The sequence below is a fragment of the Heliangelus exortis genome, chromosome 1 (genome assembly GCF_036169615.1).
Source record: "Heliangelus exortis chromosome 1, bHelExo1.hap1, whole genome shotgun sequence".
NCBI classification, from domain to species: domain Eukaryota; kingdom Metazoa; phylum Chordata; class Aves; order Apodiformes; family Trochilidae; genus Heliangelus; species Heliangelus exortis.
In genome coordinates, this window is record NC_092422.1 from 142,368,907 (window position 1) to 142,383,010 (window position 14,104).

Below are 14,104 nucleotides of genomic sequence, written 5' to 3' on the forward strand. Positions count from 1 at the left end.
TTTATTCTCCAGATTTAGCTATGGTCAGGTTCACAATTTGTCCCAAAGTTGGTTGAAAACAGCAGGAAAACATCATGAACAGAAGACAACTTGGGGGCGGGGGGAGATAGCAGGAAGGCAAAAACCCCAAAAGCTTAATTTTGAGCTTTTTAAGGGCAACGCCTTTATATTCATATGAAGTTGCTAATATAAGAAAATCTGCAGCATAGAAATTTTTACTTCTCTGCTAACGATACTGAACTACTTACCAGGGAATACATACTGTATTACTGAAAAAAAACCCCATAATTAAACCTTATTTGTCCTTGTTAGACTGTAGTGTGTGTCTGCCTTCTGCTAGACTGGATATTTTCATTCCAGTGCCAGTCAACAAGAACAAAAATGCAGTTACTAACTCTGTCCCTCACCTTACACATCTGGAAGAGCAATATGAGAGAGTTCTTGAAATCTAGCTACTAGCTTGTAAGAGACTTTGAAATATGTGATATTTTTTAAGAAAAATTAGATTAGTATTTTAGTAGCTGGTAAAAACTGTTCAACTTAATTTTCAATCTTTGGAACTCTTGAGAGGGCTTTTCTGCATAGCATGAAACCTAGGTTTTTCTTCAGTTCTTGTAAACAAAATTGACTCCACAAATTGCATCCAAAACCACCAACAAACTGTTACTTACAAATCCTAGTGTTTAAGCTTATCACTATTTAGCTTTATGAGTACCCCAAATGTAGTTAAATCTCTTCAGTGCATGTAACCAAAACAATTGACAGATTTGTTTCTCTAAATGCTAGTAATTTCTTCTAGCCAGTGCCAGTGTTTCCATTTGGACTGACAGAGATAAATCTGCAAACTATTCAGTTCGTATTGTGAAGTCTTCCTTCTTCCACTATCTTTGGATTTTTTTTTTTACTGCCACATAAGCAGTTAAAGACCATCTGCTCTTAAGCATTGAAAATAATTTCTCAGGAACAATGCCTAGTGCATACTATTCAAGAGATTAAGCAAATACCATAAAATCATTCTTGGAAATGGCAATCTTCAGTCTCACCAGAATGCTGCAATGGTAGTCTCAAAGAGCATGAAATAACTCAGCAGTTACACCAGTGGCATGCAAAAGAATTTGTAGCACCACTGCATCAACTGCTCAGTGGTATTCAGTGGTATGTACTACAGGGAATTCTTTTTACCCTGGAAAATACTAGAAGAGAGTGTAGGTGAGGCAGTAATGCCATGGGTCTAATAGATGTTTCAGCATTTGCAGAATCATCTCATGCCACTGAGGGAGCTACTGTCAGTTCATAGGACTTTTCAGTCAGAAGTTCTTCACTGGGGATGGTCGTGCAAACAGCCCTGACCCCAATTTAGGGTTTTTGGACAACTCTGAAGGAGTCAGTCTGTCACTTCCAAAGCACAAAGAATTTTTCTATTATTTCTTAAGACCTTCAGTATTTTCACCTCCCCTTTTTTCCAGTCTTTTGGGCAGTGAAGAGGAAACCACGTGCTAGTTTAGACTACAGGTGAAATAGTTTCCTGTGTGAGGAAAAAATACTTATTTATTGTATTCTTCCACTTACATTCTGGTGAGTCCCAGTCCTTACAGGAGGAAATGGTCATGGGGTGAACCCTTCCCATAAAAGATGAGCAAGTGGGCAGGTTTCTTTTAGCTAGCTTAATGTTAAGGTTGAGCGTTATTTCTTCCACTTTCTGTATTAAGGAAGAAAGGAATGTTCTGGAGACTATTGGATATGCTCTCCAGTGAAATCATTTGGATGGGTGGAAATTTCTTTCTGTTTGTCCCAAAATGTGCTTGTGCTATGTCAATAGAGAAGCCAAGCAAATCACCCTCTGAAAGGATTTCAGTGTAGTGTACAGCAAGCAAGCTTCACATTATTTGTTAGCATTGGTGAGCTACTGGTACTACTTTGATACTACTTATCAAAAAGGCTACTGGGATTAGTAGGAAGCATTCCTTGGGAAAGCATTACCCTTGGGATCTTTATTGCCTTTGGACTGACCACTTACATGGTGGCTGGGGTAGACAGTAGTAATGGGGACAGCAACTTGTTGTATCCACTGACCGAGATGATGAGAACTGTGTATGGGGTAGATGTCATGAAGTCAAAAATGGTAGCACAAGATTTTGATATTTTACAGTAGACATGACAGGTAGTGTCAAGACAGGGATGAACTGCAATAACGTTTTTGAAACATTCATTTTATTCTACAGGGAAATTGGTCTCTGAAAAGATTCAAAATGGACCGCCAAGGTGTGACGCAAGTATTGTCCCGCTTGTCTTATATCTCTGCTCTGGGAATGATGACCAGAATATCTTCTCAGTTTGAAAAGACAAGAAAAGTGAGTGGTCCTCGATCACTTCAACCATCTCAGTGGGGGATGCTTTGCCCATCTGACACTCCTGAAGGAGAGGTGAGGAACTTTTATTTTGCTTTCAGTATTTCTTGTCCTGAGGACTGGAGACACTATTGTGAAGCAGGTGATCCTCCATCAGATGAAGAATTCTGAAGTGGAGGTTTCTGGAGACCCACAGCCTGGTCACACAACTTGTGTGTCTTCTCACATCCTATCTATTTGCATCCTTGTTCTCCGTACTATATTGCCTTTTTTTATCTTCCCTGAGTGGATTGGCTGGAAACTGTTCAGGGATCATTTGCCTATATGCAAATTACATGAGACCTCCCATTTTTGCAGCAGAGCTACTTGCTCTTTTGATCAGAGTAGGAAGAGAGGAGTCCTTGACTCTTACCCTTTATTCTGTAAAAAAGGTTCTGTTCTGAAGTGGCAGCATCAGTGTGTTGCAGTTTTCTAGAAACATGTATTATTGTTACAGAAACAACTTTAGCCATCAGCTTGGGGAGGAAGAACACCTTTGTGTGGTTTACTTTGAAGAAGTCATCCAGCTATTTCAACCAAACAGTTGATGCTGACAGTCTGTTTTTTGGTTATTTTTCTTTTTTCTTTTTTTTTTTTTCCCTGAATATAAAATACTGGGGGAACTCCAAACTTTCTGGAATAAATATATATTCAGTATGAGCTAATTTTATTTAACAGCTGAAGTAATATAGCACTGTTTAAGATACTTGGATATTTTTCATTTCAAAATGTTAAAGCTTGTGCTAGAGCATACGCAATATGTGGCAAATAAATAAATAAACTGATTCTGTATTTTTTTTTATTCTTCTAAATAGTTTTGAGGAAAGAACTCTTTGCTTTGAAGAGAGAAATACATGAATAACTTAAGAACAATGAGTTGCTTGCCTGTATTTTTTATCAGGTCATAAATGCTAAAACATTACCTTTCAGTGTGATACAGAAATTCTTCCTTTCTTCATCTGAATTCTCAGTGTAGTTAATTCCTAATGTAGTTGATTTCTTTCACTTCATACTTAGACTATTTTTTCTTTTTCTTAAGGACAGTTTTGAAAGAAAAAAGACATGTGTAGTACTAATATTTTGGAATAAAATGGATAAAAGGTGCATTTTTTCATTTTAGGCTTGTGGTTTGGTTAAAAACCTTGCCCTCATGACTCACATTACTACAGATATGGAAGATGGCCCAATTATTAAGCTAGCCAGTAATCTTGGAGTTGAAGATGTCAACCTGCTCTGTGGTGAAGAACTTTCATACCCAAATGTGTTCCTCGTTTTCCTTAATGGTATGTAACTTTTCAGCAGTCTGATTCTGATTTGTTGCTGATGGAGTTAGGCTTTGGAAACTCTCCAACAATTTTTGGAGCACAGTCAACCATAAATGCCATTTTACACCTGTATGTAATTTAATCTGTAAATATTTTGATATGGCTAGGCAGAGTAGACAGGCCAGATGATGACACATAGTTATCTAAAGCTGTGTCCTCAGAACTCTGCAGATGTGTGTAGCTGGGAAATTGAAGCATTTTCAAATATCAGTACTGGTTTTAAGCACTCTTGTATGAATAGGCACAAAAATATGTACAGTCTATTACAGATTTGTTTGCTGTATATTTTTTCAGGCATGCAGCAAATGAAGTGCCTTTAATAAAGTTAGTTTTAAAATGAGAATAATGCTGCTAAAATTGTAATAATTTAAATTTACAAATTACAAGTTGCCCTTTAAATGCTTCCTCAATTATTAGGAAAAAATAGACCTTGGAACACAGGCCTCTTTTCTTTTTTAAAGGCATGATTTGGCATATGAATGTTGTATCTGCATATACTCTTTCAGCTTTTCTAAATCAGGAGGTACTATATCAGATTTCATACTGCTTTAAAAAACTTTATTTTAAAAACTACATTTTAATAACTACAACTGTGATTTAAAAGTGTATTTTGTCAACAGCATCTACTTCCAGGGACTAGCATTTGATGTCTTTGACCATGAATAAGTTCTCCATTTACTTTTGATTTTAACAGCAGTTGTTCTTCATTCCTGCCTTTTCCCAATAACATAAAAGCAACACTTAACCAAACTGCATTGCTGTGCCCTGCTTTTCTGTAGCACTGTGTTAAAGATAAGGTTTAGTGAGGTGACATGCACTCTTTTTTGTCTCATTTTATGAACCAACGGGGAGTGCTGAGCAGAAATACTGAACTTCAGAAGTTCAGTCTGTGGTATGGACCAAGATGGTCCTGTTCCCAAATGTAGATGATCCAGTACTAAGTGAGGCAAACCCATATACTGTTCAGTCTACTACTTTTGAATAATTTTACTCTTTTGTTGTTTCACCATACATCAGAATACTTACCTGTGTGCTAAAGTGCCCTGCTAAGAGAAACAGCTTGTTGAGCTAAGTTCCTCTAGTGCTGTAAATGATCACATATGTCAGAAGTCTTTCCAAAATTTCTGACAAGGCAGCAGGAGGATTTCTTGGTCTGTTCATGGAAAACTTGGATCCATTTGAGTACAGCTGAAATTGCAGACTCGAGAAGCATTGTCTGCTTATACACTAATTGATGAATGGGCACCTGGGCTGAAACATATTTGAAGACAGCTGGATGAAACACATCATTTAGTTTCTGAAGGTAGCTGGAGGCAGATAGATGGCCTGTGACACTTCTAAAAAGTATTTATTGTGATAAAAAAACCCCACCCAATTTTATGTCAACACATTATTTGCAAGAATTAGAGAAGTACATCTAGAGAAGTACCATCATGCTAGATGTGGTAAGAATTCCTAAGTAGAGTTTTGGATATGCAAAGAATGCACCATGAACTTATTCCTTTTCTGAACAGGTAACATCCTTGGTGTTATACGAGACCACCAGAAATTAGTCAACACATTTCGGATAATGCGTCGAGCAGGTTATATCAATGAATTTGTTTCTATCTCTACAAATCTTTCTGACAGATGTGTCTACATTTCCTCTGATGGAGGGAGATTGTGCAGGTAAGCATCTTGTCAGAATTATCTCACTAGTGAATTTACTGTAAATACTGTTTTATGCACTGGAAATACATTGGGTTGAGACTTCGTGAGTACTGATTTAAGCAAATTCAGTAGGACTTGAGCATGCTTTTTCTCCCTAAGTAGCCCAAGTTCAAAACAGACAGATCTGAGAAACATACTATATAGTCAAGCAACTTAAAAAAAACCCAAAACAAAACAGATACAAACAAAAATTAGACCCAACTAAACCAAAAGAAAACCCCAAATAAATCTGTTTTGTTTTTAAACAAAAGCCATAACAAAAAATTGATTCTGTCTTGTTTAAGAAAAAAAAGAGGATTAAAATCAGATTGATTGGCGTGTGCATTAATGTCCAGTGTCCTTGGAGAGTTGTTTTTTTTACTTCCTGTGAAGCGAGAAAGAAGCAGCCACTCTCCTGATATCCCATGGGCATGGTATCATATTTTAGAATGCAGAGCTACTTGTTGTCTTTGAGGGCCTTTACTTCTGATGCAAAACTTCCTTAGGCATGTGTACTTGTACCAAGAAATACGTCTCACAGTTTTGGTTTATTTCATTGTTTACCCTTAAATAGGCAGGAAATTCAGTAAACCTGTGAGGAAGATGCCTGCCTGGAGATGCTTGCAGTCTGTACTAGAGAGAAAGATTGTATGAGTAAAAGTCATGTCACAGAAGAAAGCAGAAAGAAATTAGGTGACTAAAAGGAGAAAGTGGAACATAAAACTTCTAGGCAGAAAATCAGGTCATTGTATAGTAGAGGCTACAGACTCCAGTCAGATTATGGCAGTGCTATGTTAGGTTATTTACAAGTAAAACATCTCCAGTTTAGCCTAAAAACCAAGGCATAAAACATGAACAAAGCAGAGACTGAGAGAGGCAAAATGAGTTAGTAAATATACACATATTTTAGCATTGTCTAGCTGTTGTGTGGGGGGTTTTTGCATACTTAAGAGAAGCAGCAGTCCCAACTACAGTTGACACTTCACCTTATTCATTATTTGAATCTGGGAGCATCTTGAATGAAGTTTTAGGCAGCTAGAGACTCCAAAGTACATGTACAAACCATCAGTTAATCTTACCTGGTCAAGAGATCCAGAGTAGGGCCATACTCAGTAGCTGAGAAGTCACATTTCTGGCCAGGGCTAATAACCAGCCATTCTGCAGCAAAACTTCTGATTTGTAAAATAAAGACAAATGAAACAATGTGGATTTCCAGGGGTTTACCAAGTTTGCTTTGTGGCACCCTGCAATTGTTCAGATACCCCTATAAACCATTTAGAAGTGCCCATTGGTCTTCAAATAGTTATTTAGATTTCAGAGTGGACTCGACAAGGATCTTGTAGCTATTTGCTGCTCTTTATAAGAGCAACTTGTCCAAATAGCAACAACCCTTGACGTTTCTCTCTTGCATGCCATCCTTTGTGTCAGTGTTTCCCTGTGGTAAGGAAGCCTTCAGAGATCCATGTGCCTTTAAAATTTATGGATTCATCTGAGGTCACCCATAGTAAATGCCTGTACTTTCCATCATGTAAGTAACAGCAAAATAAGTTCTTGAATGTGGACACTTGAGCACAAGTTGTTCATTCAGTGATGTATGAAGTCCCTGCAATGTCCATAGAACTCTATGCTGTTCTTAGCTTTTTAGAGAAGGTAATCTTAAGTCTTTTAAAGGCATCAACAAAATGTGTAGGTAAAACTTACAAAATGTTAGTTTAAACATTTAGGCGTGGGGGGGAGGCTTCCTCCTCAAAACTGAAATCTTAATTTTTCTTTTACACTTTTTTGGGTACTTCACAGACAATAGGTCAATTCAGGATATCTGTGTATCAAACCAAGATCTGAATAATTAGTGATTGTATTTATGTGGCAGAATCAGTTAATAGTGTATAAATTTTATAAATATGTTTCGCGTAGGCAGGGTTCTTTTCTTACTGTAAGTATAATTAAGTTACCTGCCTAAGTATTCTTTTCTTTTTGGATTGCAGACCCTACATAATTGTCAAGAAGCAAAAACCTGCAGTTACCAACAAACATATGGAAGAACTGGCTCAGGGATACAGGTACACAATTCAAGTAGACCACATTCATCATCACATCTATCTAAATACTGTGGAAGTAGTTCAGTCAGTCAGTATTTCACAATCTTGGGGCTCACTATGTGGGAGTCTGCTCTCCTATATAAATTAATAATCAATGTATTGTAGGCTTTCTGTTTAAAGTCAAATTAAGCCTGGTCTTATTTTGTTGCAGCTAGGGAATCTGGTGTTTATATAGAATAAATACATCTCAAAGCCTTATCTTTCTGCAAGTATAAGGTCTGAGGCAGTATCATCCTTCTCCTGACTGAAAAATCAAACACTTAAGGAATATCAACTTGACTGCCCCAAACAAGGCACATTCAGGATTATTTTTGAAACTGCTTGCAAAATCTTAGTTTGAGTGTTTAAAAATATGCAATTACACAGAAGTGTTTAAATTTAATTGAATTTTCCAAAGCCATCACAAAAAACTTACTAGGTTACTCTTATACTTGCCTACATTTATAATAATGATGAGTACATATAGGAATATTTTTTTCTTTAGTTGTTCGTGTAAATAACACTGGTCAGACTGTGAGGCAGTGAATGGGCAAGGGAATTAATTTTTTAAAATACAGATTTATTTAAATATGTGAAATGCACAGAACTTTTAATGTAAATGTATTTATCTAGATTAACTTCTACACATTACATTGCTTCAGTACATGTATTATGTAGCTTTATATTTTTGCAGAGATATAAGAAAAGAGTACTTCTGCTGTAATTTTTTTTTATTTAACTGTAGGAATTTTGAAGACTTTTTGCATGAAGGCCTCGTTGAATATTTGGATGTGAATGAAGAAAATGACTGTAACATTGCACTATATGAACACACAATTAATAAGTAAGTAATGTTTACACACACCCTAAATTATCAATGGGGCAGTTACAAAAAGTACCTTGGCTTTTGGGTTTTCAGAGATCAGTTTCTGCTTCTAACTCTCAAAAATATAAAATACTTAAAGGTATATCCTTTGTTTCTCTTGATGTGGCATTTTTTTGTTATAATCACATTGTAAGCAATGTCTTATGTCTGTAGAGGGACTCTAGGCAACCAGCTTACATTAAATGTCTTAAGCATTGGAAGGGGACTTTTGGATGTATAACAGCCCCTGATAAAAATGTCTGTGCCATTCTGTGTATTCTTTACCACATATGCTAAATCCATTCCTGGTATGTGATTTTTATTTAGAAAGATAACCCAAATTTTTGTGTTTTCCACATATATGTTTTGGGTGTTTGTCTTGTGGCTGACTAAAGAGCCCACATTAAAGGAATGATTCTTTTAAATTTTTAAGTCCTCCTATCTTTATACTTTTTTTATGTTTCTATGACAATATCCTGTCAACTGAAGGCTGGATGTAAGATGTTAGAAGCTATTTTCATGAAATGTTAGATCAGTAGATTTATGCAGAAAATAGATTTTCTAGATGTTTTGTCCTGGTCAAGTACTCATTGAAGCCAATAAGAAATACATCATTGATTGCAGTGGAGCTGGATGAGACCTTCAGTTATCTTTAACCTTTGCCAGATGAAATGCATTAACTCTGTTAATTAAATTGTATTGCCTCAGCCCAGGCTTTTGAAGACTTTATCACTTTAAGAAATTACTCTTGCATGCTCTGGTCTGGTTTCTGTATGTGTGAGCAAAGAAGAGCAAACACAATTGCTGTCATTTGTGCCAATATTTAATAACTTCCACAAAGCACTAGAGCTGAAAAATTGAAGTTACAGGACACCTGGCTCAGGTAGGAAGATTAATGGGAGCATATCACATGAAATCACTGTTCAGTCAGAAATAGGAGGAGGCAGTGACCTTCCTGTAGACTAGTGCAAAAAAATGACTTCATGGTAACTGCCAGAAACTTTGGGAGGTTTCTGTGTTGTCCATCACCTTGTTATGAGTTTAGCTTCTATACTGATAGCTAATGGTGCTGTAAGTATCTGAACTGTCACCATTATGAGTAGATTGCTCCTTGTATCTATTGGCATTCCCTACATCCTGAATGGTTGATTTGTGTACCCCCCTCCCCCAGCTGATCATCTTGAATTTTAAATGGTTCAACCATGTTGGTACAACTTGTTCTGGTAATACAACTGATACAATCCCCTATTGTGAAGTATCCCATTAACATTCCTGCCTTTGTAATGTAGGCTTCTTTTAGCTACAGTATCCTTTCTTTACCTTTCCAATCCAATTAGGGGTTTTTGCTTTGGAGGATTTGACTCTATAATACGTTCAGTTACTTCCTTACCCCACCTGTAATGCTGATTTTCAAACTCATAAGGCTGGTTTCCTTTCTTTGGCCCATTTCTGGCAGTTGCATTTTGAGTTGGAGAAAATGAACAGCTCTGGGAGGTTTGAAGCTCTCTTTAGCACTGTGGAATACTTCAAAAGATACTGGAATCTGCAGAGGTTGCATCTTCTCTGGTTGAAACGGGATCAACCTCAACGCAAAACTACTTGTGTTGGTACCAAGAGTATATATAGGATATATATTTTCAGATATACCTCATCTGAAAATGTATATGTATTTCCATACACCAGTATCTTCTGAAGAAATTTGCTGACTTCACTGTTAGTAACTGTAAAGCTTCCTGTTTTGTTGTTTGAGAGGTGTAAGCAGTTCTGTGGAGTTCTGCAGACTGAGGGAGCTGTCTGCACTCTGAGTTTGCTTCTCTTTTGAGACCATTTCACAGTTACTTTACTGGAACTGGGTTTCTACTGTTCCTGTTTTCTTAAGACAGGGTTCAATTACAATAGTTGCTTTTTATCAAGTGGAGAAAAGAAGTGACTGTCCCCAGACCAGCAGGTGATTTTGATTTATGAAGATTTTGGGGACTTTAATTATTTCACTAGGATTGCTTCTCAGAATTTACAAATTTTTTCAGCTTTCAGATTTAATTTTTTCCAGGAGTACATACATTGTTTATGTACGTTCCTGCTTCTTCAGTCTGTTTCTACTTGTGTGTAATTCCTAAGCCTTTTCAAGCTTGTGGTGCTTTACAGTCTTTTTAGTGTTGTCATAATAAAGATTTTTCCAGTAATTTCCTTTTCAAAGTCTTAAAGTTTAATAATCATATTAATTCCTTTATCTAACTAAAAAAAATGAAAAAAAAAATATTCCAGGAGACTTCCAAGAGAAGTCCAGCATTAGAGTTTTTAGAATGCAGTGAGTTTAGGTGTGGGGGAGATTCAATGTATGCCTAAACCCAAGTACTGTGAAATAACTCTAGAACATGGTGAAATAAATGGTTTGGATAGGCTTTGTTATAATTACCTTTATTTCAAAATTCCCCATTTCCTAGTTACTTATCTTGATTTAAAAAGCAGATCTGCTCCAGCCAAACTTTATTCTACCGTCCATCCTTAATTGTTAATCACTCCACTTATATCCCAATGCACACTGTGATTTAATTGTCTTCCTTGAGCATTCACTTCCTCCTCTGAAGCTCATGCCAAGTAGAGAATTTTTTTTTTTACCTCAGTATTTACTCTTTATTCCTCTCTTTTTACTTCTCATCAATACTGCCTTATTACAACACAATTACTTCCAAAATATTTGGAGAGCATTTCAAGTAGTGTGTTATTATGGCATATCACCCATGGCACTGGATCTGGTTTGGACACAGATGTTTCCCCTCTAACTGATATTATATAACTGACTTGTAAAAAACTAAAACTACAATTCTGTTTTTTTTCTGTATCTGAATCTGTCTTGCTCTTCCTTTGTCTATTTCTTCTTTGGATTTATAGATCTTTGAGACTGGTAATTTGATGTGGAGGACTATTGTTACATGAGAAGAAAATACTTATGACATTTTGGGTCTTACTGAATAAACTGATGTTTTGTTGTCTTACTGACCTTGCTCAGGTTGTTGTTATATGGAGGCTTTTTCCCCATGGTGGAAGTTCATAAACCCTCATTTTTTTCTCTTTCATTTCTTTTCATGTCAAAACACTTAAAGCCAAAAGAAAGTTACTAGGTTTTTAAAATTAAAAATAAAAGTTCCTTAGTGAACACATATTTTGAGGTTTTACTGGCTTACAATTTTCCTAAACAGAATTTAATCAAAGTATTATGAGATGTTTCTTCAAAAGGTTTCTATAATTGATATTTTTTCTTTTAAGAGATACAACACATTTGGAGATTGAGCCTTTCACACTTCTTGGTGTCTGTGCTGGGCTGATTCCATATCCTCACCACAACCAGTCCCCAAGAAATACTTACCAGTGTGCCATGGGGAAACAAGCAATGGGTAAGACTGTTTTTTATTCTTATTTGTCATGTTATGTAGCAAAAGTGACAAAACAGAGAAATTCTTTCCTTCCTCATTCACATAAAAGTTTGGCTAGGAAGAGGAAACAAGCTCTTCTTTAGCTCAGAGGATGAAGGAGTTTAATCTATAAGTTGGGAAAATTAAAATACCGACCAATTTTACTTAATGGAGACTATATCTTCAGCTCTCAATATTTAAAAGATTTGGAGAAACTGGGGAGCTATTGGCTTTTTGTTGGGTTATTTTGATAACCATGACTTTCAAGTTTTCAGCATAGCTGCTGAGTTGGCAGAATGGGTTTTTTTTTTTTTTTCCTCTTTATGCTGTGATGAGCAGTTGGTTTCCAGACAAAAAGTGTTTAAAAGTGCTGCCACAAAGCAAGACAAAACACAGAGAGAGGAGAGTTTCTTTGAATAGTTGAGTAGGTGCCCTAAAAATAAAGAAATAAATCATTACATTGACATTAGAGAACAAGAGGAATCAAAATGTGGAAGAAAGAGAGCTTAGTTACTTGAACACTTCCTGGATCAGTTTTCTTTGGAAGAAGAAGTCAAGTAACGGGCTCTCAGCAAAATGGGTGAAACAAAATAAATTTTCTGATCTCTTAATAATTATTTTTATAAGTCTGATAGGTGGTTTTTAAAAGAACAACCATTTTGTAAATTTGCTGTTGTGGGTAATTGATACTAGCTGAGTTCTAATCCTTCCTTTAATACACAGCTAAACTAGCATTAAAGAATCCAAGTCATGATCCAAAGGCTGTGATCAAGCTGAAGAGAGTCCCAAGAAGAGCCTGGCCAGTAGTCCATCAATTCAGACAGCTGTATTCAGACTTGTGCTGTACATGCTGGTTTTATGTCTTGTATTAATGGCTCGTTTGCAAGTTAAGAACTGCAGTAGAACAACTCTGTATCATGAAAAAACTGCCACTTCTGTTTAGTTTACTAAACCATTTGTTTGGTGCTCTGTGTTTCAAACTTAAACACTGCACCTTTTGTGAGACTTCCCTGGCAAAATTAATAGCAAACTAACTTGAGCTTTCATGTTCAGTGCATCAAAATAGTAGAATATAGCAACAGATGCATGTCCTTCCTTTAAATTTAAAAAAAAAAAAAAAAAGAAAAAAAGCGGAGCGATGCAATCTTTTTCCTTACAGTTCTCCCCCATCCCATTATCTTTCCCCCGCGCCCAAGTCTCTATTTTATGACTATTAGTCTCAGAAGGTTTGGTTAGTTACCACACACAGTTAAGCAGGATCAGTGTGTACAGAAAGCCAATTCAGTATCTGTGGAGTTCTTTTGTAGTTTTCTGTGTGAAGGTTTTTTTCCCGTTTTGTTTTGAGTGTCATTTGCAATTCATTGTCTGTGTTTTCTGAGGTTGGTGTATTCAGCTGCTTTGACCCTAGGTCTTGCACATTTAGCTCCTTGGATACAATCCTCTGACGTTCCTGCTGACGCTAGGAACACAAAAGCCATTGAATATCCTGAGCAATAAAAAAAGCTTTTGTTTCGGTTTGTTATGACAAAACACCTGACTCAAAGAATAAGCAGCTAGATAAAAGCACATTTTAAAAGTTGGCACATGACTTGAGCTATATTTTGCTTTGCCTTAAGTATCTGCAAACACCTGAAGCTTTCTGTAATAACTGCTTAAAAATAATTTTTAAAAGCCTCTGTAAGTGGCAATATGTAGGGTCAGAAAAGATTTTTCTCTACAGTTCTTGATCAAAGGAGACTTGGAAAATATTCCTGAAACATTACACATTCCTGTTTGTGTTTATGAAAAGATGTGATGTAGTGCTTCAAACCCCCACCTTTAAGTAACCTTCCACCCTCCTTGGTTTCGTCCACCATCCTGAAATTGCAGAGCAGCTCCTGCTCCAACATTGCCAAGTAGAAAGTCTCACGTCCAAGTCCACTGTGTCACTCCCTTGACTATCAAAACCTGGGAGTGTGGAGGGAACCCCATGCTTGGGCCAGGAGCCTTGTGCTCCTCAACTCTGACCACGTCACAGGCCTGTGCCAGCAGCTTTGGACAGTCTTTAGTCTTTCTAAAGCAACATCAAGCTGTGGAAAAGCAACATCAAGCTGTGGAAAAGTGTGAAAAAACTAATAAATGGAAGGTGGACATCAGATCTTGCAATAAAGTCTGTAATCCAGTATCCATGAGAAATATTAGGTATTAAAATGTTAGTGTTTCTTCAGGATAACATTAAATGCCCGGAAAAGTACCTCACTTGCCTGGGCAGAATGATTTATCTGATTGGAGGACTAGGGCTGTGCTTGGTTAACAAACTGGATTTCACTGAAACTAAAATCCCTCTGTTTTGGCATAGGTGATTTAC

General features: G+C 36.6%; 1 protein-coding gene across 1 annotated transcript in view; it reads left to right on the forward strand.

Annotated features, from left to right (window-relative positions):
• POLR3B (RNA polymerase III subunit B) overlaps positions 1-14,104 on the forward strand; it is a 74,550-nt gene that overhangs the window by 26,461 nt on the left and 33,985 nt on the right. Inside the window, exons 14-19 of the mRNA XM_071728855.1 lie at positions 2,223-2,423; positions 3,508-3,670; positions 5,227-5,380; positions 7,387-7,461; positions 8,225-8,323; positions 11,612-11,739. Of these exons, the coding sequence (XP_071584956.1) occupies positions 2,223-2,423; positions 3,508-3,670; positions 5,227-5,380; positions 7,387-7,461; positions 8,225-8,323; positions 11,612-11,739 (820 nt within the window). The remainder of the gene's footprint in view (positions 1-2,222; positions 2,424-3,507; positions 3,671-5,226; positions 5,381-7,386; positions 7,462-8,224; positions 8,324-11,611; positions 11,740-14,104) is intronic.